The sequence below is a fragment of the Armigeres subalbatus genome, chromosome 2 (genome assembly GCF_024139115.2).
Source record: "Armigeres subalbatus isolate Guangzhou_Male chromosome 2, GZ_Asu_2, whole genome shotgun sequence".
Classification (NCBI taxonomy): domain Eukaryota; kingdom Metazoa; phylum Arthropoda; class Insecta; order Diptera; family Culicidae; genus Armigeres; species Armigeres subalbatus.
In genome coordinates, this window is record NC_085140.1 from 83,761,108 (window position 1) to 83,783,488 (window position 22,381).

The 22,381-nt window shown below is 42.5% G+C and overlaps 1 protein-coding gene across 12 annotated transcripts in view; it reads left to right on the plus strand.

Moving 5' to 3' along the window:
- The window catches only part of LOC134209556 (serine/threonine-protein kinase mig-15), a 269,786-nt gene extending 260,773 nt beyond the window's left edge, over positions 1-9,013 (plus strand). For all 12 annotated transcript variants that reach the window (XM_062685542.1, XM_062685552.1, XM_062685554.1 and 9 more), the window contains 2 exons: positions 5,354-5,563; positions 5,628-9,013. In XM_062685542.1, coding sequence (XP_062541526.1) covers positions 5,354-5,563; positions 5,628-5,801 — 384 coding nt within the window. In that variant the 3' untranslated portion in view covers positions 5,802-9,013. The remainder of the gene's footprint in view (positions 1-5,353; positions 5,564-5,627) is intronic.
- Positions 9,014-22,381: the final 13,368 nt, after the last annotated feature.

Genomic DNA, 22,381 nt, shown 5'->3' on the forward strand with positions numbered 1-22,381 from the left:
ACAAACAACATACAACATTATCAACATATTCCTACAAAGCTGAAGCTTTTTTTGCTGTAGTCAACTCAAATTTGACCAAAATATCACTTACAACCCTCTGCTTCTAACCCCCTAACTTAAAACTTTCTTACTCGATGGTCCTATCAATATCGAATCTAGACCAACATTTGAAAAGGACGTAACAGGCAAAATGTATTCCTTTTGATTTCTCGTCTACATATGTCTATAGCTATATATGTAGACAAAGAATCAGAAGGAATAAATGTTGGCTGTTACGCCCTTTTCAAATGTTGGTCTAGAAATAAGAGCGCGTACTATATTGCTTTAATATTAAAAAAATAAAAACCAGATTATTCCACCTAGCGGTGATGGTGCCTTCCTCGTTTCTTTCGAGTGAGTAATTTCAACGCACTTTTGGTATGAATTTTACTCGTTGCTGGTGTAAAAAAAGTAGTTTGGCTATAACTACTGATCCCACAGTCCGATCCAGCAATTTTTTAGTATACGAGAAAGGCAAAACAAATCATTGCTAAGTTTGACTGTAATATGATACTAGAATCTGCTACTCGGGATGAGCCAACCGGATAAATTGTAAACTAAACTTACTTACATATTTTAAAAACAATTCTAGGAGTTTTTTCTTGGTTTTTTTATTATTTATTTTTACTACACCCCCCAACCACTGAAGATCAGTAGCACATAATTTTCCTTAAATATTTATAACGGCCTTATTAGTTTTCGGTAATATGGGAAATATCCTTAATAAAAAAAACAACAAATTGGTATTAAAAAGAGGGCAACTATCTCCTATCCCTAGTTATCTTACTGAACCGACATTCTCATATATACAAGCACCATCAAACGGATGCACTCATTCAAACTAAATAATTTTTTCAACATGTTGGTTTCCAATAACCGGACAATTTTGCAGAAGACAACAACTACCTAAATATCAGGGATTGGATATCTAACCAAACTGGTAGTTCCAATATTTTGGTTTCTAATCCTCGACCAACTTTGTACAAGACAAAAACTTCTTAAATTTCGCAGATTCGGAAATATCTAACCAAAAATAGCAGCCTTATATTTATACACCAGGATGAAATCAAAACTGACTTGTTTCTCAACACATTCCTCTAAATCACATCCACTGGTGCCGCCTTGAGGATGGAAGCTAAACGAAATCATTTCTCAACAATTTACAATCTCCGAACAACTTTTGAAAAACAGCAACTTTCTAAATCTCATAGATCCCGAGAAATTGAACCAAACTGGTCTCTCATATACACTAATGTAGCCTTGTGGATGAATTCCAAACTAACCAGTTTTTCAACATGTTTGGTTTCCAATCCCTGAACAACTTTAAAAAAATAATAACTTTTTCAATCCTACAGATCCGGATATAGCAAAGCAAACTGGTCTTTCATATACTCTAACGCCGCTAACTAAATAGTTTCTCAAACAACATATTAGCTTCGAATACCCAAACAACTTTTAGAAGACATCAACTTTCTAAATCCCATAAATCCTGAGATATCGACCCAAACTGAAAGTTTCTTTTACACAAACGCCGCCAAGTGGAAGAATTCCACATCAAGTAATTTCTTGGCTCATGGGATCATATATAAATTTAGTATTCGTGCCACTGCGCCAGGATGTTTAGAAATCTTATAGGAAATGTTGGGCGTTTCATTGATTGAGAAAATTTAGTATTTTCATCAGAGTTCCGTTGATTCTGGGTCTTCCGGAGGACCAGTAATTGATACATTGAATCTATTTGGGCACGAATTGGGTTGGGTAGCGAATCCTTCCGGGTGAAGGATATCGGATAAACGGCACGAACCTTAGGTTGAAGGAACACCGGGGCACGACCGGTAGCTTGACGGAAAATTGTGGCTTAATTAACTCAAGCCTTGAAAAAAAAAACTGTTTTCTGGCTTCCTCCGGTGGATTGAAAGGCGTGTTGTTCATTCCTAAAACTGTATTTTCTTCTTAGTGTGGACTGTATAATCGTCGAAAACTGAATAAAGGAAATTCTTGACTGACACTTCTTAAATAGTTGGCACCAAGGATGTTATCGATAATTTAGTAATCTGCCTTCGATCATTTAGTAGTTTGTCAATAACTCATTCCAGAGGCTAATTTTCAAAAAGTGTTGTATGGTGGACTTCTAGTGCAAAGGTTTATCTACAACTCTGCCAAACAGTTCGTTGATTGAATTTCACTAATAACGGAGCTATAGCTCTAGTGGCAGTAACTTAGACTAAATGATTGCATATTTAGTTCTCATTTAGTATAAGTATAGCAACTAGCTCCGTAACTCCTTTAATAGTGGAATTCGAACATCGACTTGTTAAAGAGAGTTGTAGAAAAATCTTCGCACTAAAAGTCCACCATACAATACATTTGAAATTAGGCCTCTGGAATGAGCTATTGGCAAACTACTAAATGATCGAACGCAGATTACTAAATGATCGATAACATCCTTGGTTGGCATACAGACAAACAGACATAAAGGAAGATCCATTAATTACGTAACGCCAAAATTGGTAATTTACAACCCCCCTCTCCCCTATGTCACACTTTTTGTATGAAACATCTGTAAAGTTTGTATGGATCGTCACACTTCGCTCAACCCCCTTCCCCTCTAAGCGTTACGTAATTTGTGGACGCTCCCTAACACTCGTGTTATTTTCAACGTTTACTGATTTACTGGTCAGTTTGATTTGAATAAACTTTAGTTAGCCAATCGATAACTCGTGCCACGCGCATCGGATTTGCTTGAGTTAGACCATCTGGTTCGTGATTTGCCTATAGGCTATAGCTATAGCTTAGTGGGAACAACAGATGTCATTAGTGTTTGCATGACGATGAGTATGATGAGTGAATGTTCAATGTGTTGTGTCTGTTTGTCTGTAGTTGGCAGATGACTGGGTTGCGTGTGCTGATTTTAAGAATGATGGCTAATCGGGCGAGGCGTATCACTCGTCGTTAGCTAGACTGTCGGCTTCTTGGGTGCATGTTTACAACGGCGTGGTGAGAAAACCAAACACAAACGATGTGGTCTGGGGGGGGAAGGGTATGCGTTAGGCGGGTACCGGAGCCGACACATTCGTGTTGGCACGAAAAAAGTTTAAAGGAGAGCAGGGCATTAAACAACTGCTTCGCGTTGGCGCGAACAGGACTTAAAAATGTCCTCTATGGGACTATCTTGGACCCTTGATAATTTTCCTGAAAAAACTACGTTAATAGAATTTTAAATGGATTGTTTTGTTTGTTGTTTTTTTTTTGGTTTTTTATCGCTTATGCACGCCGTCTGGTTCGTCCAGCAGACAATGAAGCGGGACGGATATTATGTTTTCAAGGTAAAGAATGGGCCTAACCAAACCGATAAACAATAAAGGCAAGGTTGAAAGCAGAGCATTAGTGATTAATCATAGATTTAATCATGATTAATGAATAATGGGTTATTTAATCATTATTCATTAATCATAATCATACAAAAATACGATTTAACCATTAATCACTAATCGTTAATCATAGAATTTTACATTTAATCATTAATCACTGATCATATTCATAATTGTTTTAAGTTTGTTCATTAATCATCAATTTTAATCTTTACATACGTTAGCTTTTATTCATTAATCTTTAATCATAATCATATAGGTTTTATGCCAATTATAGCCCAATTTGCAAGAAAGGTTACTTGCTTATTGATCACTATGCAAATCATTCAATTTGATTATTCATAATCATTAATCATTAATCATATCGATCGTTAATCATTAATCATACACATATTGTGTCAACATTTAATCACGATCGGTAATCGTTATTCATACTCCAAACGTTTTATTCATTAATCATAATCGTTAATCATTGTCAAAAATTAATTTAATCGTTAATCACAATCATTATTCATTGTCAAAAACGAATAAATCATTATTCATAATCTTTAATCATAGAGTTGAATGATTTAATCATAACGAAATTAATCATTCATTGGAAGCTTTATTCATTAACGCTCTGGTTGAAAGCGCTATTATTTTGCCTAACGTCCATCCAAGAACGGCTTGGCTGATAGCGTATGAACTACCATACCAAGACAGGCAAAATAACAGCGAGTTCAACCTTGCCTTTGCTGTTTATCGGTTTAGTAAGGGGGCCCCTCTTTACCTTGAAAACATAAAATCCGTCCCGCTTCATTGTCTGCTGGACGAACCAGACGGAAGACCACGTCCCTAATCCAATGGATCAGATTGCTTATCTCTCACACTCACGGGGTCGGTCGTGTTTGATTTGATTTCGTTTTCAGCCCGTCGCTGGGTCGTCTGGCTCTCCTTGAACGATTGTACCACACGGTACACAGTCGACTTGTCGATTCTTAACTGTTTCGCGATCCACACATGAGACTGGCCTGGATATTCCACCATTGCGAATTTTTCATCTTTAGTTCGCCCATACTTTTCGTCGAATCACTTCTAGATTTGCTCAAAGTTTCATCATTTTTACTCCAAAGAATGTTTTACATTTCTCGCTTAACATTTCAAAAGGACCTAAGTAACATTTTTTTCATGAATTCATTTGAATACGACAATCAATAGCTTTCATGTTGTTCTGTTGATTGCGCTATTCAAATTAATTCATGAAAAAAATATTACTTAGGTCCTTTTGAAAAGTTAAGCGAGATTTCTCTCGAGTACAGTATTACAGTACATGGCAAGCGCATGAAATCAATCATACTTCTCTTCCGGAGATTATTATGTCGGACCAATGACTTCTGGGGGCCCTCCTTAGCCGTGCGGTAAGACGCGCAGCTACAAAGCAAGACCATGCTGAGGGTGGCTGGGTTCGATTCCCGGTGCCGGTCTAGGCAATTTTCGGATTGAAAATTGTCTCGACTTCCCTGGGCATAAAAGTATCATCGTGTTAGCCTCATGATATACAAATGCAAAAATGGTAACTTGGCTTAGAAACCTCGCAGTTTATAACTGTGGAAGTGCTTAATGAACACTAAGCTGCGAGGCGGCTCTGTCCCAGTGTGGGGATGTAATGCCAATAAGAAGAAGAAGAAGAATGACTTCTGGTGTATTTATAGTTGAAATAAAAAAAAAAATGAAATATAGATTACATTATTATGTGAATGAAGAACTGTAAACTAACAAATACAAATAAACACCTTTGTTCAGTTTAGAACGCCTTCCCTTGCCATGCGAGGCATTATAGTATTAAATAAATACTGCATTTAATTCTTCAATATCTAGGCTGTCTTTAATATCTCGTATGTGCCGTGACGGTCTTAATGCTCAAGGTTGTAGTCCGCGAATTCACTCCACTTTTCTTCCCGCAGACTCAGGGTCCAATTTCGCCGCACTGCATTGTCACGCTGCCGAACTCGAACGGTATGCAGCTGCTGCTGTGCTACGACAACGAGGGTGTCTACGTAAACACGATGGGACGGGTGTCGAAAAACATCGTTCTGCAGTGGGGCGAGATGCCGACTTCGGTCGCGTACATCGGCACCGGTCAGATCATGGGCTGGGGCAACAAGGCCATCGAGGTTCGTTATTATAAGCGCGCTCAACATGTCTAAAAACTAATGAACAATTGTGATTCCATTCTAGATTCGTTCGGTTGAAACCGGTCACCTGGATGGGGTGTTTATGCACAAGAAAGCCCAACGCCTCAAGTTCCTCTGCGAGCGGAACGACAAGGTGTTTTTCAGCAGTGCCAAAGGTGGTTCATCGTGTCAGATCTACTTCATGACGCTGAACAAACCCGGAATGGCCAACTGGTAAAACGGTTGGGAACTACAATCACACAACAACACACACACAGGCACGGCGGCATAATAGGGTGTATGCGGATCGTAATGCAAGCACTGAGAACGAGAGAGCGTGATTGAATGATAGAGAAAGCGTGGGAGAACATGGCGTGGTGACTCCTAGATGGCGGAGGCACTGTTACTCCTATTATTATGCAGCACACAGACACAGACAGATAGTGACACTCTGTTTAGATAAGGTAAGTTAGACGGTGGAATGCGTTTTGAGAATTTTTCACTGAACAAAAAATGAGAATTAAGTTAGAACAAATAATTTAGAAACCGTGAAATCGGAGAATCTGCCCAGGATAGATGTGAATCGTGTTTAGCAAAGCAAGTATAATGTCGTATATATTAATTATACCATTTGGAAAAAAAAGTTTACAACTTTAATTATCTCTGTCTGGATCCGAGGAGCTAAATTTTCAAATTTTCTTCTCCGTTTCCCCAACGCTTCCTCTTCAATCGCCAGTTTTCGTTTTGAGGCGTTTCGCATTGGGAATCTTGGCGCTGCTTCTTGCAAATCATGAATCTTAAAATGTCTATGTAAATATGAATTTATCATACCCCCTCTTAGCTATCATACTTATGGTGAAACCGAATCCGATACAGCGAAACACGCGACATTAAATTACGGGAGCGGAAAAAGTCGAACAAACCTTGTGATTAGTTATTCGGAATAACTGCTTTTGGGTTCAAGAGATCCAGGGTAGATGTTATTTCACGGAGAATCCGGTTAAATTAGCAAGAAAGTCAAAAAAAAATCTGACAGTAGAATTTTAAATCATTTCCAATTCTAGATAGACAGTCAGACGTAAGCTGCAGAATTGCAGAAACATAGCCGCGAACCTATGAATCGACGGTTGTGTTGACACTTTGATACAGATTGTATTATATATTTGTTTGTTTTTTTTATATATATACATAGAAAGCTTATTTTTATACACACGCCCATACTTTACGCGCCAGAACTATATTTTTTCTATTGTTTGTTTCCTATTTTTACGTTTGAACAAAGTACGCTCTACTATTATATACGTTCTTGCTTAAATTCGTGCTGTATAAATAAGCAAGTTGGATAATTTAATGATTGTATTTGGTGTATATCGCCCTTAGGCGCCAGCCCGGTCAGGGTTGGGTATTTTAATTAAAAATCTCTTTAAATATAACCAACCAGACATTGAAAGCGTTTGAAGTGATGACTGCATAAATTAATGTACCGAATACGCAAAAAAAAGTCGGTGGTTATTTACCCACATTTCCTCAAACAATGACCTCTCGATTACTTGCCTTAATCGAACATCGGATGTCTATATGTTTATTTACTGCAAACACAGTCAGAAAGAATACAGATGTTCTGCAATACTATTGAAAATCTTTTCTGTTTTTAATCTGTTCGTTAACGGTTAGGTTGTTTAACCGATTGGTTTTCCTAGAAGAGTCAAAAGGTCGAAACGATTTATTCCCGTTTCTAATAAGTGCCATTTTCTTCTGTTTTATCTTTACCCTTCCCGTGTGCAATAATCTACTCAGCAACACACATTTCAACGATCCTTCTGTTTGTACGATCCCAGATTAAAAGAAGAAAATCGTCATCAACTTTTGCGCCTAGGTCAATCTTACAGTGAATAACAATAACAACAAAAGTCTGATCTTTATCTATATCTTTAAATTCTATTCTTATCACAATTTACCGCAACATAGTCATGCGTGGGATGCTATTCACTCGGTGCAGATAGCGCCAAAAGGCTTTTTGCTTCGAGTAAACGGACTTCCGCTGTATGAAAATTTTCGATTTTTTCCTAAATTTCTCACTTGAAAGAGAAAGTAAGGAACAACCACAATAGAGAAGGATTACACAAACAACTTTAGAGGAAGCAACCACTAGCTACAGTAAAGTGCACATTTAGTGAAGCAAAACAGCAAAACACAGTTGAATTCAAAAGTAGCGAGTAAAGAAAACAATAGGTATCTTAATAAGGCGATAAAAGTTAGACACAATTTTTAAACTGATCAAACCAATCATGGAACACACCCAAAACAAAAAAATAAAATAGGAGTAAACAAACGCAACGGTAGTGAGAGAAAACAGTTTTTATGGGTTCAATCGCCATACCGAATAATAGAAAAAAGGATCGTGTAATGAAATGCCTTCAACCAACATTAAACAAAAAGAAACACAAACAAAAAACATAGACAGTGATAGGAAAAATAATAATCACACATTGCTTACATAATATTTTATTTCAAATCAGATTTTCAAACTTTTCGTTCGTTGGAAACAGTTTTTCCTATATGTGCATAAGAACGACGCATTTTGACATTTATTCCGCCATCTTCATCGAACCCTGTCCATGAATAAAACGAAAACACTCATACCCATACATGCATTTCACTAAAACACACTCAAATATAAGTATTCTAAGTGAAAAAAAACACACACTTATACACAGGTTTATCTCCTTCATATCTTTATTATTGTAGAATTCACTGAAACTCACAAGTCCTCATAAAAACAACACTAGTACACAAAAAATATAACTTTGGTTGAATGTGAGATAGGAACTACAAAAATTAAACGAAATTAGGTAACACATGATCACATCTCACTAATCAACCAAACAAACATATTGATTCTTATTCATGCTATCATTGAGCGAGAACATTTACATACAAAAAATAAAACAAGTATAGTAATACATGAAGAACAAAAACAAACAGAGCGACACAACACAAAACACTGTTTTAAGAACAAACGATGAATAAACAGAAAGTATAAATAATAATAAAATGAACACATAAACGAATTGATAAATGTTAAACAGCGCGAAAGAGATGAAGAGCGAAGGAAAGTGCATAACAACATCGACGGAATCTTAGACATTCATCTTATTTGTGAAGCGACATTAAAAACTGAAAAATAGGACGGCTGGAGGAGGGGAGGGGGGAGAATATTCCGATTGGCAAAAGCTGATCAAAAGCACAGAAGCGCGCGCGTTGCACAGCAGCAAACAATGGGCAAAACAGTGAGAGGTTAATGTGGCAGAGGCGAAAAAGATACGGATAATCGAGACACGAAGTAGCTGTAGTAGAAGAGGAAGAAGAAAATATGCAAGGAGAGCGGAAAACATTAGACAGTAATAGGAATATTTATAATAAAAAAATTATAAAACGAAAACCGAAAAAGAGTAAGCGATGTGATCCGAAACTTCCTGGGACAAAACGCAGCCTTGGGGCGAAACATTATTTATTCATTCTGACTTTGCAGTAAGGTACCCCGGGGCAAGTGAAAATACGGGGTAAGTGGGTACTATGGCTGCCGATGAATCGATGAACGTTTTTAATGGTAACAATGTCCTAGAAAGATGAAGCAGGACTATCAACGAATCCACCCGACACAAAAATATTTGGAATCAAAACCATTTGAGGCACCATACTAATGCTATTGCTTGATCATGACTTTAAACTACCGGGAAAAGCTAATACTTTTATTTTGATTCAATGGATTTCCAACAGAATAGTCGTTTCTAAATTTTTCTTTGATGTGGAAGGCGAATAGTTTGAGTAATTGAATGATTGTGTAACATCGAAAACGCTTTAAAGATTTTAATTGAAGCCAAAATTTGCAGTTTTCTCTTGCCCTTGAGTTTTAACATACATGGGGCAAGTGGGACATATATGAACAACAGTTTTGATAGAACAATTTTAATTGATTTTAGATCTTTGTCTAGTGAAAAATCACTCCGACATTCATATATCATACGGATCTGAATCAGATGCAATTTGATATCGTTGGTTTCGTTGTTAAAAAGTACTGAACAGTTCATTAAAGAATGTGTATTTTACATTCTAAAAATTAACTCCCAAATAAAAAGAGCAATCGTTATGACTATACGATATTGTAGATCCAGTTGAAAACCGAACTGAGCCTTCGCGACAATCGCATTTTCTCCCATTTCCAAGTGTCGCAACTGCATCGCGTGTGGTGCGCAGGATGGCGCACGGCTATGGCATAGCGATGCAGTTGCGACATCCAGAAATGGGAGAAAATGCTATTGTCGCGAGAGCTCACTTCGGTTTTCAACTGGATCTACAATATTTTGCGTTTACAGTGCAAATAATTCATTTATTCTACAATAGGTCAGCAGATTTTGTTTTGTGTTTTGTTATTTTCAAACTTTGCATCAGATTTAGAGATTTTCAGATAAATAAAGTGCTTAACACATTAATTGGTAATTTCGTTCTATTACAAATTTAGATCACTGCGCAGTGCACATTGCCTTAATAAAAACGTTTCTTTTGAAGTACTGATCTATGTAATAATTCGTGTTCTAAACAGAGAAATATTAATTCGAATGGTGAATAAAGATTTGCTTATCCTTTCCACCTGAAACATTTGGTACAAAAGTAAGCTAATGGAAAGCAAGACAAGAGACAATTAAACAGTAAGTCGGCTGTTGTCTTGTTTTCATTACAACATTGTAACATTATAAGCAACAAGAAAGCTAAAACACAAGTCCAACAAGCAACCAACCTCCATCCATGATCTAAAATACTACGACTCATAAATAAATATGAATATTATATATTCCTTTAATTAGTTTCGTTCGATAGTATAAAGCAGAATAGGTCCCACTTGCCCCATTTGAAGGGGTAAGTGGGTCCTACAGGTGAATTTATTTCTTTCACTACCAATATTTTTTGTAATTGAATAAATGGCTTCCAACACGTCTACACTTCCACAAAGGAAGTATATAATGATGTATCCGTGGTTAATGTTCTGTAAAACCCTGTTTTCTAAGTATGCGTTAACAATTTCGCTTAGCTAGCGTTTTTTTAGGTCACACTTGCCCCGGGGTACCTTACATAAAAATCGTCTCCAGTCAGCTTGGTCCATAGCTGCACGTCGCCAACCACGAGATCTACCTTGCCCGCTGCCCGTTCTCGAGAACCATTTTTACTGGCTACGTGTCCGGTCCATCGCAGTCGTCCGATTGGCTCTCCCAACAGCTAATGCAACTCGTGGTTCATGAATCTTATCCACGTACCATCCGCCATCTGTACACCACAAGATATTATGCAGCACTTTCCGTTCGAAACCTTCATGTACGCATTGGTCCTTTGGTCTACCGTTGGACTACCGGTCTCATAAGCGTTTTAGTAGATAGTCAATTTGTGTCGGCGGTGAACTCTATTCGATCGTAGGTTTTTGCCGAGTTTAAAGTACGTGCGATTTCCTGTCAGGATACGTATCCGAATTTCTCTGCTGGTAGCGTTTGAGACAGTCACCAGTGAGCCCAAGTACACGATGATGCTGTTGTGAAACGACCTCTGCTGGGATCAAGAGCATTGGGCGGCTCGGCTAACTAACATCACACAAAACAAAATAAGCTCAACAACGAAACCCCCTTTGCGTATGACCTTTCTTAAGAATAAATCATTGCCCTAACTCCTATTCTCAGCCCTAGATCGGATTGGATTGCTCGCCCGGAAGTCGTGTCCGCCTCCAGAGAGTATTCGCTGACTTGGCAATCGGGCTAAATACCGAAGAACTGATTCCGAGGTCAGCACTCCGACATCCAAAGGAAGGTCGCCGGAAATTGGTCACTCCGACGAAACTTCGGCTATGCTAAAGAAATCCAGTCACGCAAAAGAACGACGACGAAAATCAGCTGCTCCGCTGAAGCTTCAGCTACGCCAAAGAAACCCTGTGAATCGAGGAAATTCCTTAATTATTGCCTTGTATCGAATGCAGCGAATGCTCACTTCTCGTGAAGGCTTCTCCGAACTCAGTGTCCCGTACTAGATGCCAAAACTTTTCCGACCCAACGACTTTTCTCGCAAATTACGGAAAATTCAAAGCGGTGTCCTTATGTTGTAAACTGTTGACACAAGTCAAATGGATGTTGAAGTGGATGTGTCATTCTTCTTCTTCTTCTTCTTCTTATTGGCATTACATCCCCACACTGGGACAGAGCCGCCTCGCAGCTTAGTGTTCATTAAGCACTTCCACAGTTATTAACTGCGAGGTTTCTAAGCCAAGTTATCATTTTTGCATTCGTATATCATGAGGCTAACACGATGATACATTTATGCCCAGGGAAGTCGAGACAATTTCCAATCCGAAAATTACCTAGACCGGAATCAGTGGAAATTTTTCAGTAATCTCACAAGTTTTTCATGATTTTCCCGAATTTCATATGAATTGGATGGTGGACCGTTATGAAGCGTGAAAGAGGAAACCGAAGGAAAAATATGAACGTAACGTTTCGGTCTGTGACGACCGGTATGAAGCATTTTTTATTTATTTATTATCAGACTAAGGCCGGAGTGGCCTGTGCTGCACATAAAAGTCTTCTCCATTCAGCTCGGTCCATGGCTGCACTTCGTCAACCACGCAATCTGCGGAGGGTCCGCAAATCGTCCTCCACCTGATCGATCCACCTTGCCCGCTGTGCACCTCGCCTTCTTGTTCCCGTCGGATCGTTGTCGAGAACCATTTTCACCGGATTACTGTCCGACATTCTAGCTACGTGCCCGGCCCACCGCAGTCTTCTGATTTTCGCGGTGTGAACGATGGATGGTTCTCCCAACAGCTGATGCAACTCGTGGTTCATTCGCCTCCTCCACGTACCGTCCGTCATCTGCACCCCACCATAGATGGTACGCAACACTTTCCTTTCAAAAACTCCCAGTGCGCGTTGGTCCTCCACGAGCATCGTCCAGGTCTCGTGTCCGTAGAGAACTACCGGTCTTATAAGCGTTTTGTAGATAGTCAGTTTGGTACGGCGGCGAACTCTATTCGATCGGAGCGTCTTACGGAGTCCAAAGTACGTACGATTTCTAGCCACTATGCGGCTCCGAATTTCTCTGCTGGTATCGTTATCGGCGGTCACCAGTGAGCCCAAGTACACAAATTCTTCTACCACCTCGATTTCGTCACCACTAGAGGTGTGCGCCGGTCCAATATTCATTGTTGGATTCTGATGGCTTTTCCGCAAACGTGACCTTTAAGTGGTCTTGTTGTGTAGGGGTTATCACGCCTATCTAGATAATAGGAGATTGAAAGTTCCAGTCCCTCCAAGACACGTGGATCATTTTTCGCAAATTTCACATCAATTGTCCATTTCGAAACATGTGCACAGCCAAGATATTCAACAAAAAAAAAGGTTTTCGAGCTGCCGAATAATATGCAGTTAATTGTAATTATTTACGGATTTTCCTCGGGAACTACTCTGAAGTTTAGACAAATCTATGGGATTGCCAAGAGAAGCTTTCAGCAGAAAATTCGTCATGAGAAACTCGTCAGAATTTTCACGAGAAATTGTTCTAAACTTCTACAGGAAAATCCTCGGAATATACACGGAAAGTTCTTGTCGAGTTTCTGTTGAGTATTCTTCGAAATTTACTTCATAATTGTAGGAAAGTGCGACTGATAGAATGGGTGTTTTAACGTTGGCTTTCTCAGACTAAAATAATTAACGCTGCTAGTTTGGAATGGCTAACCTTAAAACAGTAAATTCTGAAGAATTCCTGCTGGAGACTCTAAGGAGTTTTCAAATAAATTTCTCTGGAATTTTCACGAGAAAGTCTCCGGAATTTGACGGGAACTTTATTAGAATTTCCGCGGAGGATTGTTCAAAATGTAGATTTTAATATGAAAATTCTTTGCATTTCAACGGAAAATTGTTCGGAATTTTTAAGGAATTTTTGGAAATTCTTTGTACAATAGATGTTTGACAACTGAAACTTATTTAACTGCAATGCTTTCTAACTGCAATTCAATAGTTACATAGTTACAATAGTTACAATATTTAGTTACTTCGAAACGATTTTAAATTCGATGATAGATTGCGCTGCACAATCACATGCACTTCTATTGCATCTGACGTTGTCGGACGTGACAATAGTTGGACGTTTAGAACGTTTAGAACTGCTAACTGAAACGAGAACATGTTGCAGTCATCGAACGACTAGTGTATTGTCCATAAGAAATTCTTGGGAAATTCAGTTGGCCGAAAGCGTCAAGCGGCCGAACTGATAATTTGGCCGAAAAAATCGTTTGCCCTAACAGGTTGTTTGGCCGAATAGGTAATCAGCCCGAAAATGCAGTTTGATCTAAATGGTCGTTTGACAGAATAAGTCATTTGGCCGGAAATGTCGTTTAGGCCAACAGGTCATACGGCCAAATGTCAATTATTGAACGGGTAATTTAGTCAAAAATGTCCATTCGTTTGGCTAAATGACATTTACGGCGAAAAGGCCTGTTTGTCAATTTTTTTATTATTTATTCAGACTAAGGCCGAAGTGGCCTGTGCGGTATGTAAGAGTCTTCTCCATTCGGCTCGGTCCATGGCAACACGTCGCCAGCCACGCAGTCTACGGAGGGTCCGCAAGTCATCTTCCACCTGATCGATCCACCTTGCCCGCTGCGCACCTCGCCTTCTTGTGCCCGTCGGATCGTTGTCGAGAACCATTTTCACCGGGTTATTGTCCGACATTCTGGCTACGTGCCCGGCCCACCGCAGTCTTCCGATTTTCGCGGTGTGAACGATGGATGGTTCTCCCAACTGATAGCTGATGCAACTCGTGGTTCATTCGCCTCCTCCATGTACCGTTCGCCATCTGCACCCCACCATAGATGGTACGCAGCACTTTCCTTTCGAAAACTCCGAGTGCGCGTTGGTCCTCCACGAGCATCGTCCAGGTCTCGTGTCCGTAGAGGACTACCGGTCTAATGAGCGTTTTGTAGATGGTCAGTTTGGTACGGCGGCGAACTCTATTTGATCGAAGCGTCTTGCGGAGTCCAAAGTATGCACGATTTCCAGCCACTATACGCCTCCGAATTTCTCTGCTGGTATCATTTTCGGCAGTCACCAGTGAGCCCAAGTACACAAATTCTTCTACCACCTCGATTTCATCACCACCGATGCCAACTCGCGGTGGGTGGCTCACATTGTCTTCTCTTGAACCTCTTCCTATCATGTACTTCGTCTTCGACGTGTTGATGACTAGTCCAATCCGCTTGGCTTCCCTCTTCAGTCTGATGTAGGCTTCCTCCATCTTCACAAAGTTACGTGCCATAATATCTATGTCGTCGGCGAAGCCAAATAGCTGGACGGACTTATTGAAAATTGTGCCACTCGTGTTAATCCCTGCTCTTCGTATTACCCCTTCCAAAGCGATGTTGAATAGCAGACACGAAAGACCATCACCTTGCCGTAACCCTCTGCGGGTTTCGAAGGGACTCGAGAATGCCCTGAAACTCGAACTACACATCACCCGATCCATCGTCGCTTTGATCAACCGTGTCAGTTTATCCGGAAATCCGTTTTCGTGCATTAGCTGCCATAGCTGGTCCCGATCGATTGTATCATATGCGGCTTTGAAGTCGATGAATAGATGATGTGTGGGCACGTTGTATTCGCGGCACTTCTGCAGTACTTGGCGAATGGCGAACACCTGGTCCGTGGTGGAGCGTTCGCCCATAAAACCCGCCTGGTACTGCCCCACGAACTCCCTTGCAATTGGTGCTAGTCGACGGCATAAAATTTGGGAGAGTACCTTGTAGGCGGCGTTCAGCAATGTGATTGCGCGGTAGTTGCTACAATCCAGCTTATCGCCCTTTTTGTAGATGGGACACACGACACCTTCCATCCACTCCTGCGGCAAAACTTCCTCCTCCCAAATCTTGGTAATGACCCAGTGCAGCGTTCTAGCCAGTGCCTCACCACCGTGTTTAAATAGCTCTCCTGGTAGTTGGTCAACCCCAGGGGCTTTGTTGTTCTTCAGCCGACCAATCTCCTCCTGGATTTCCTGGAGATCCGGGGCCGGTAGAATTATGTCCTGCGCGCGTTCCCCTAGGTCCATCACCATACCGCCATCTTCGTCTGCCACATCGCCATTCAGGTGCTCTTCGTAGTGCTGCTGCCACCTTTGGATCACCTCACGCTCGTTCGTAAGAAGGTTCCCGTTTATGTCCTTACACATATCGGGCTGTGGCACGTGGCCCTTACGTGAACGGTTCAACTTCTCATAGAACTTTCGTGTGTTATTAGTGCGGTACAGTTGCTCCGTCTCTTCACGGTCTCGATCTTCCTGCTGACGCTTTTTCCTCCGGAAAATCGAGTTTTGTCTGTTCCGCGCCTGTTTATATCGTGCCTCATTCGCTCTCGTGCGGTGTTGCAGCAATCTCGCCCATGCTGCATTCTTCTCTTCTACTAACTGCTCACATTCGCCGTCATACCAGCCGTTTCTCCGATCCGGGGGCACCGTGCCAAGTGCAGCGGTTGCGGTGCTACCAATGGCGGATCGAATATCTCTCCAGCCATATTCAAGAGACGCTGCGCCTAGCTGCTCTTCCGTTGGGAGTGCCACTTCCAGCTGCTGCGCGTATTCTTGGGCTAGTCTACCGTCTTGTAGCCGCCCAATATTAAGCCGCGGCGTCCGACTTCGACGCGTGTTGTACACCGTCGAGAGTTTTGAGCGCAGGCAAACTGCAACGAGGTAGTGGTCGGTTTCAATATTCGCACTGCGGTAAGTGCGGACGTTCGTGATGTCGGAGAAGAATTTACCGTCGATTAGAACGTGGTCGATTTGGTTTTCCGTTTCTTGGTTAGGTGATCTCCATGTGGCCTTGTGGATATTTTTGCGGGGAAAGAAGGTGCTTCGGACTACCATTCCGCGGGAGGCTGCGAAATTTATGCATCGTTGGCCGTTGTCATTCGATACGGTATGCAGACTATCCGGTCCGATGACCGGTCTATACATTTCCTCCCTTCCTACCTGCGCGTTCATGTCACCGATGACGATTTTGACGTCCCGCAGTGGGCATCCATCGTATGTCTGCTCCAGCTGTGCGTAGAACGCTTCTTTCTCGTCGTCGGGTCTCCCTTCGTGTGGGCAGTGCACGTTGATGATGCTATAGTTGAAGAAACGGCCTTTAATCCTCAGCTTGCACATCCTTGCGTTGATTGGCTGCCACCCAATCACGCGTTGGCGCATCTTTCCCAGCACTATGAAGCCGGTTCCCAGCTCGTTGGTGGTGCCACAGCTTTGGTAGAAGGTAGCCGCCCGATGCCCGCTTTTCCACACCTTCTGTCCTGTCCAGCAAATCTCCTGCAGCGCCACGACGTCGAAGTTGCGGGGATGTAATTCATCGTAGATCATCCTGTCGCAACCTGCGAAACCTAGCGACTTGCAGTTCCATGTTCCAAGCTTCCAATCGTGATCCTTTATTCGTCGGAGTGGCCTGTGCTGCACATAAAAGACTTCTCCATTCAGCTCGGTTCAAGGCTGCACTTCGCCAACCACGCAGTCTGCGGAGGGTCCGCAAGTCGTCCTCCACCTGATCGATCCACCTTGCCCGCTGTGCACCTCGCCTTCTTGTTCCCGTCGGATCGTTGTCGAGAACCATTTTCACCGGATTACTGTCCGACATTCTGGCTACGTGCCCGGCCCACCGCAGTCTTCCGATTTTTGCGGTGTGAACGATGGATGGTTCTCCCAACAGCTGATGCAACTCGTGGTTCATTCGCCTCCTCCACGTACCGTCCGCCATCTGCACCCCACCATAGATGGTACGCAACACTTTCCTTTCGAAAACTCCCAGTGCGCGTTGGTCCTCCACGAGCATCGTCCAGGTCTCGTGTCCGTAGAGAACTACCGGTCTTATTTTTGTAGATAGTCAGTTTGGTACGGCGGCGAACTCTATTCGATCGGAGCGTCTTGCGGAGTCCAAAGTACGTACGATTTCCAGCCACTATGCGTCTCCGAATGTCTCTGCTGGTATCGTTATCGGCGGTCACCAGTGAGCCCAAGTACACGAATTCTTCAACCACCTCGATTTCGTCACCACCGATAGAAACTCGTGGTGGGTGGCTCACATTGACCTCTCTTGAGCCTCTTCCTATCATGTACTTCGTCTTCGACGTGTTGATGACTAGTCCAATCCGTTTAGCTTCGCTTTTCAGTCTGATGTAGGCTTCCTCCATCCTCTCAAAGTTACGTGCCATGATATCAATGTCGTCGGCGAAGCCAAATAACTGGACGGACTTCGTGAAAATCGTACCACTCGTGTCAATCCCTGCCCTTCGTATTACTCACTCCAAAGCGATGTTGAATAGCAGACACGAAAGACCATCACCTTGCCGTAACCCTCTACGGGTTTCGAAGGGACTCGAGAATGCCCCTGAAACTCGAACTACGCACATCACCCGATCCATCGTCGCCTTGATCAACCGTATCAGTTTATCCGGAAATCCGTTTTCGTGCATTAGCTGCCATAGCTGGTCCCGATCGATTGTATCATATGCGGCTTTGAAGTCGATAAATAGATGATGTGTGGGCACGTTGTATTCGCGGCATTTCTGCAATACCTGACGTATGGCGAACACCTGGTCTGTGGTAGAGCGTTCACCCATAAATCCCGCCTGGTACTGCCCACGAACTCTCTTGCAATTGGTGTTAGTCGACGGCATAAAATTTGGGAGAGTACCTTGTAGGCGGCGTTCAGCAATGTGATTGCGCGGTAGTTGCTACAATCCAGCTTATCGCCCTTTTTGTAGATGGGACACACGACACCTTCCATCCACTCCTGCGGCAGAACCTCATCCTCCCAAACCTTGGTAATCACCCAGTGCAGCGCTCTAGCCAGTGCTTCACCACCGTGTTTAAACAGCTCTCCTGGTAGTTGGTCAACTCCAGGGGCTTTGTTGTTTTCAGCCGGCCGATCTCCTCCTGGATTTCCTGGAGATTCGGAGCCGGAAGTCGCATGTCCTGCGCGCGTGCTCCTAGGTTCATTACCATACCGCCACCGTTGTCTGCCATATCGCCATTCAGGTGCTCTTCGTAGTGCTGCCGCCACCTTTGGATCACCTCACGCTCGTTTGTAAGAAGGTTCCCGTTTATGTCCTTACACATATCGGGCTGTGGCACGTGGCCCTAACGTGAACGGTTCAACTTCTCATAAAACTTTCGTGCGTTATTAGCGCGGTACAGTTCCTCCGTCTCTTCACGGTCTCGATCTTCCTGCTGGCGCTTTTTCCTCCGGAAAATCGAGTTTTGTCTGTTCCGCGCCCGTTTGTATCGTGCCTCGTTCGCCCTCGTGCGGTGTTGCAGCAATCTCGCCCATGCTGCATTCTTCTCCTCAACTAACTGCTCACATTCGCCGTCATACCAGTCGTTTCTCTGATCCGGAGCCACCGTGCCTAGTGCAGCGGTTGCGGTGCTTCCAATGGCGGATCGAATATCTCTCCAGCCATCTTCAAGAGATGCTGCGCCTAGCTGCTCTTCCGTTGGGAGTGCCACTTCCAGCTGCTGCGCGTAGTCTTGGGCTAGTCTACCGTCTTGTAGCCGCCCAATGTTTAGCCGCGGCGGACGACTCCGACGCGTGTTGATCACCGTCGAGAGTTTTGAGCGCAGACATACTGCGACGAGGTAGTGGTCGGATTCAATATTCGCACTGCGGTAAGTGCGTACGTTCGTGATGTCGGAGAAGAATTTACCGTCGATTAGAACGTGGTCGATTTGGTTTTCCGTTACTTGATTAGGTGATTTCCATGTGGCCTTGTGGATATTCTTACGGGGAAGAAAGTGCTTCGGACTACCATTCCGCGGGAGGCTGCAAAGTTTATGCATCGTTGGCCGTTGTCGTTCGATACGGTATGCAGACTATCCGGTCCGATGACCGGTCTATACATTTCCTCCCTTCCTACCTGAGCGTTCATGTCACCGATAACGATTTTGACGTCCCGCAGTGGGCATCCATCGTATGTCTGCTCCAGCTGCGCATAGAACGCTTCTTTCTCGTCGTCGGATCTCCCTTCGTGTGGGCAGTGCACGTTGATGATGCTATAGTTGAAGAAACGGCCTTTTATCCTCAGCTTGCACATCCTTGCGTTGATTGGCTGCCACCCAATCACGCGTTGGCGCATCTTTCCCAGCACTATGAAGCCGGTTCCCAGCTCGTTGGTGGTGCCACAGCTTTGGTAGAAGGTAGCCGCTCGATGCCCGCTTTTCCACACTTTCTGTCCTGTCCAGCAGATTTCCTGCAGCGCTACGACATCGAAGTTGCGGGATGTAATTCATCGTAGATTATCCTGTCGCAACCTGCGAAGCCAAGCGACTTGCAGTTCCATGTTCCAAGCTTCCAATTATGATCCTTTATTCGTCGCCCAGGTCGTTGCCGATTGTATCGAGTCGTATTATCTTCTATGTTGTTCGTAATGGTTGTTTTTAAAGGCGGCTTATTGGGCCTGCGCAAACCTCCTGTCTCGTCGGAGGGCCGTCGTGTCAGGGCTGTTTAGCGTCCCACCTAACACCAGGACTTGGGCTTGTGCGCTTTGAGCGGCACACGGTCGCTTTGGCGGAGCCTACTTGCGGATTCATGCAGCTTTTTATAGAGGTTTAACAGGGCCCACTGTCAAACCCCACCACATCCTAGGCAGGCGCCACAACTCGCAGATGGCCTGGGGAGGGATCGTCAAGCCCTTGGACAAAGTCCCTGCTGCCCCCAAGTCATGTTGCAGTCATCGAACGACTAGTGTATTGTCCATAAGAAATTCTTGGGAAATTCAGTTGGCCGAAAGCGTCAAGCGGCCGAACTGATAATTTGGCCGAAAAAATCGTTTGCCCTAACAGGCCGTTTGGCCGAATAGGTAATCAGCCCGAAAATGCAGTTTGACCTAAATGGTCGTTTGACAGAATAAGTCATTTGGCCGGAAATGTCGTTTAGGCCAACAGGTCATACGGCCAAATGTCAATTATTGAACGGGTAATTTAGTCAAAAATGTCCATTCGTTTGGCTAAATGACATTTACGGCGAAAAGGCCTGTTTGTCAAACGACCATTGAACGCAATTTTGTAACCTCTCTACTTTTTAAGTCGATACTGGTCTTTAAGCCAAAAGTCATCTAATCAAATCCCATTAAGCTGAATTGAACGTTTTTCCGAAACTATTATCTGGTCGAAAATGGTTTGACAAAAAATGTAGCCAAAAGGAACATTCGGCCGAACTGGTAATTAGGCCGACAAAATCATTCAATCAAATAAATCATTAGACCGAAAATGCCGTTTGGTAGGAATGGTCATTTGACACGAAAATAAGCTTTCTGCAAAATACCCTTCCGGCCAAATGGCATTTTCTGTCAAATGACCTATTCAGCCGAACTAGATTATTTACAATGAGAAAGATTCCATATATCGGAATTACTTGAGTAGTCTAAAATAACTTCAAATATACCGCCACCTAGCGACCAAGCTCTAAACTAATCAATGCCTCATGTCAAAGCACACGCCTTCCTGCATAACCTTTTTGAAAAGGTGCAGTTCAAAATGTGTAGGTTTTCAGATATAAGTAAAATAAGCATAAAAATCACTGTTTTTGTACCCTTTTTTACAAAAAACCCCTCCCCGCGATGTACCCGCCCACAAATAGTCAATCTTTGGTTACGACCTGAAAGATGATTAAAGTATCTTTCGAAACAGCCCCAAAAATCCAAAATTGGCCAAACATTAAAAAAGTTATAGCAATTTCAATTTGGGGTCAATTTGACCCCAGAGCACAGACAACGTAAGTTTTTTGAAAAAAGTTCACTGTAGCGCATATTTTCAAGATTTTTCAAGTGAATTTGCACCTAGGATACAGATCTCGGCAAGTTTTACCAAACTACCAAAAATTAGGTGAATCGGTTGAAAACTAAAAAAATGGCAGCCACTCAAAGTAGCCTCATATTGACCCCAGAGCACAGACAAAAGGTTAATAAATCGTGTAGTCTGAAAAGGCTATAAAATGGCTCAGGCATGCAAGTGAATATCCAGCAAATATTTGAACCTGCATTTGCACTTTTTCAATAACCAAACGCTACAGTTCCGCATAATACAGTATGCATAAGTTCCTCATAATCAGCATACATTTACACAGTTGAATCTCATGCCTTCAGATGCAATATCACCGTGAAACAGCAAAACTATTTACGCATTTGAAGGAAATGAGGAGTTTCTCTCTGTTGACACTGTATCGAACACGAACCTTATAAACCGCAACATGATCGAGCGAAGAGAAACAGATGAAATCTAATCAAGTGCTGAACCTACTAGCTGACACCTGCACTCATTGTTTCCCTACATTCTGATAGAGTAGGCATGGTATGCAATCATTGCTATTGAAAACCACAAACGAGAAATTTCTAAAAGTACTGCAAATTATCGATGACCTTTTTGATCGCAATAATGCCTAGGTACACAGTAATTCCAAGCTGTAGCTTACCATATTGACCTATTTAGTTCAATAAGAGTTCTCCGTATTTCCTTGACATACAAGTTTTCTGGATGTAGCTTCATCAAAGACATCAAAGGTTTACGACTCAACGGATAATTATTACATCTATGACTCGACTTGACACTCAACAAGTATGGAACTGTGGATCTTGCTTATTTTTTAACGTCTACATTTTTTCCACGCCAAATAGCAAATGAATTACATTTCATCATTTTAAAAGAATTGAGGTATATTTCATTCATTGACAAAACAACGCACTTTTACATTATTTTTGC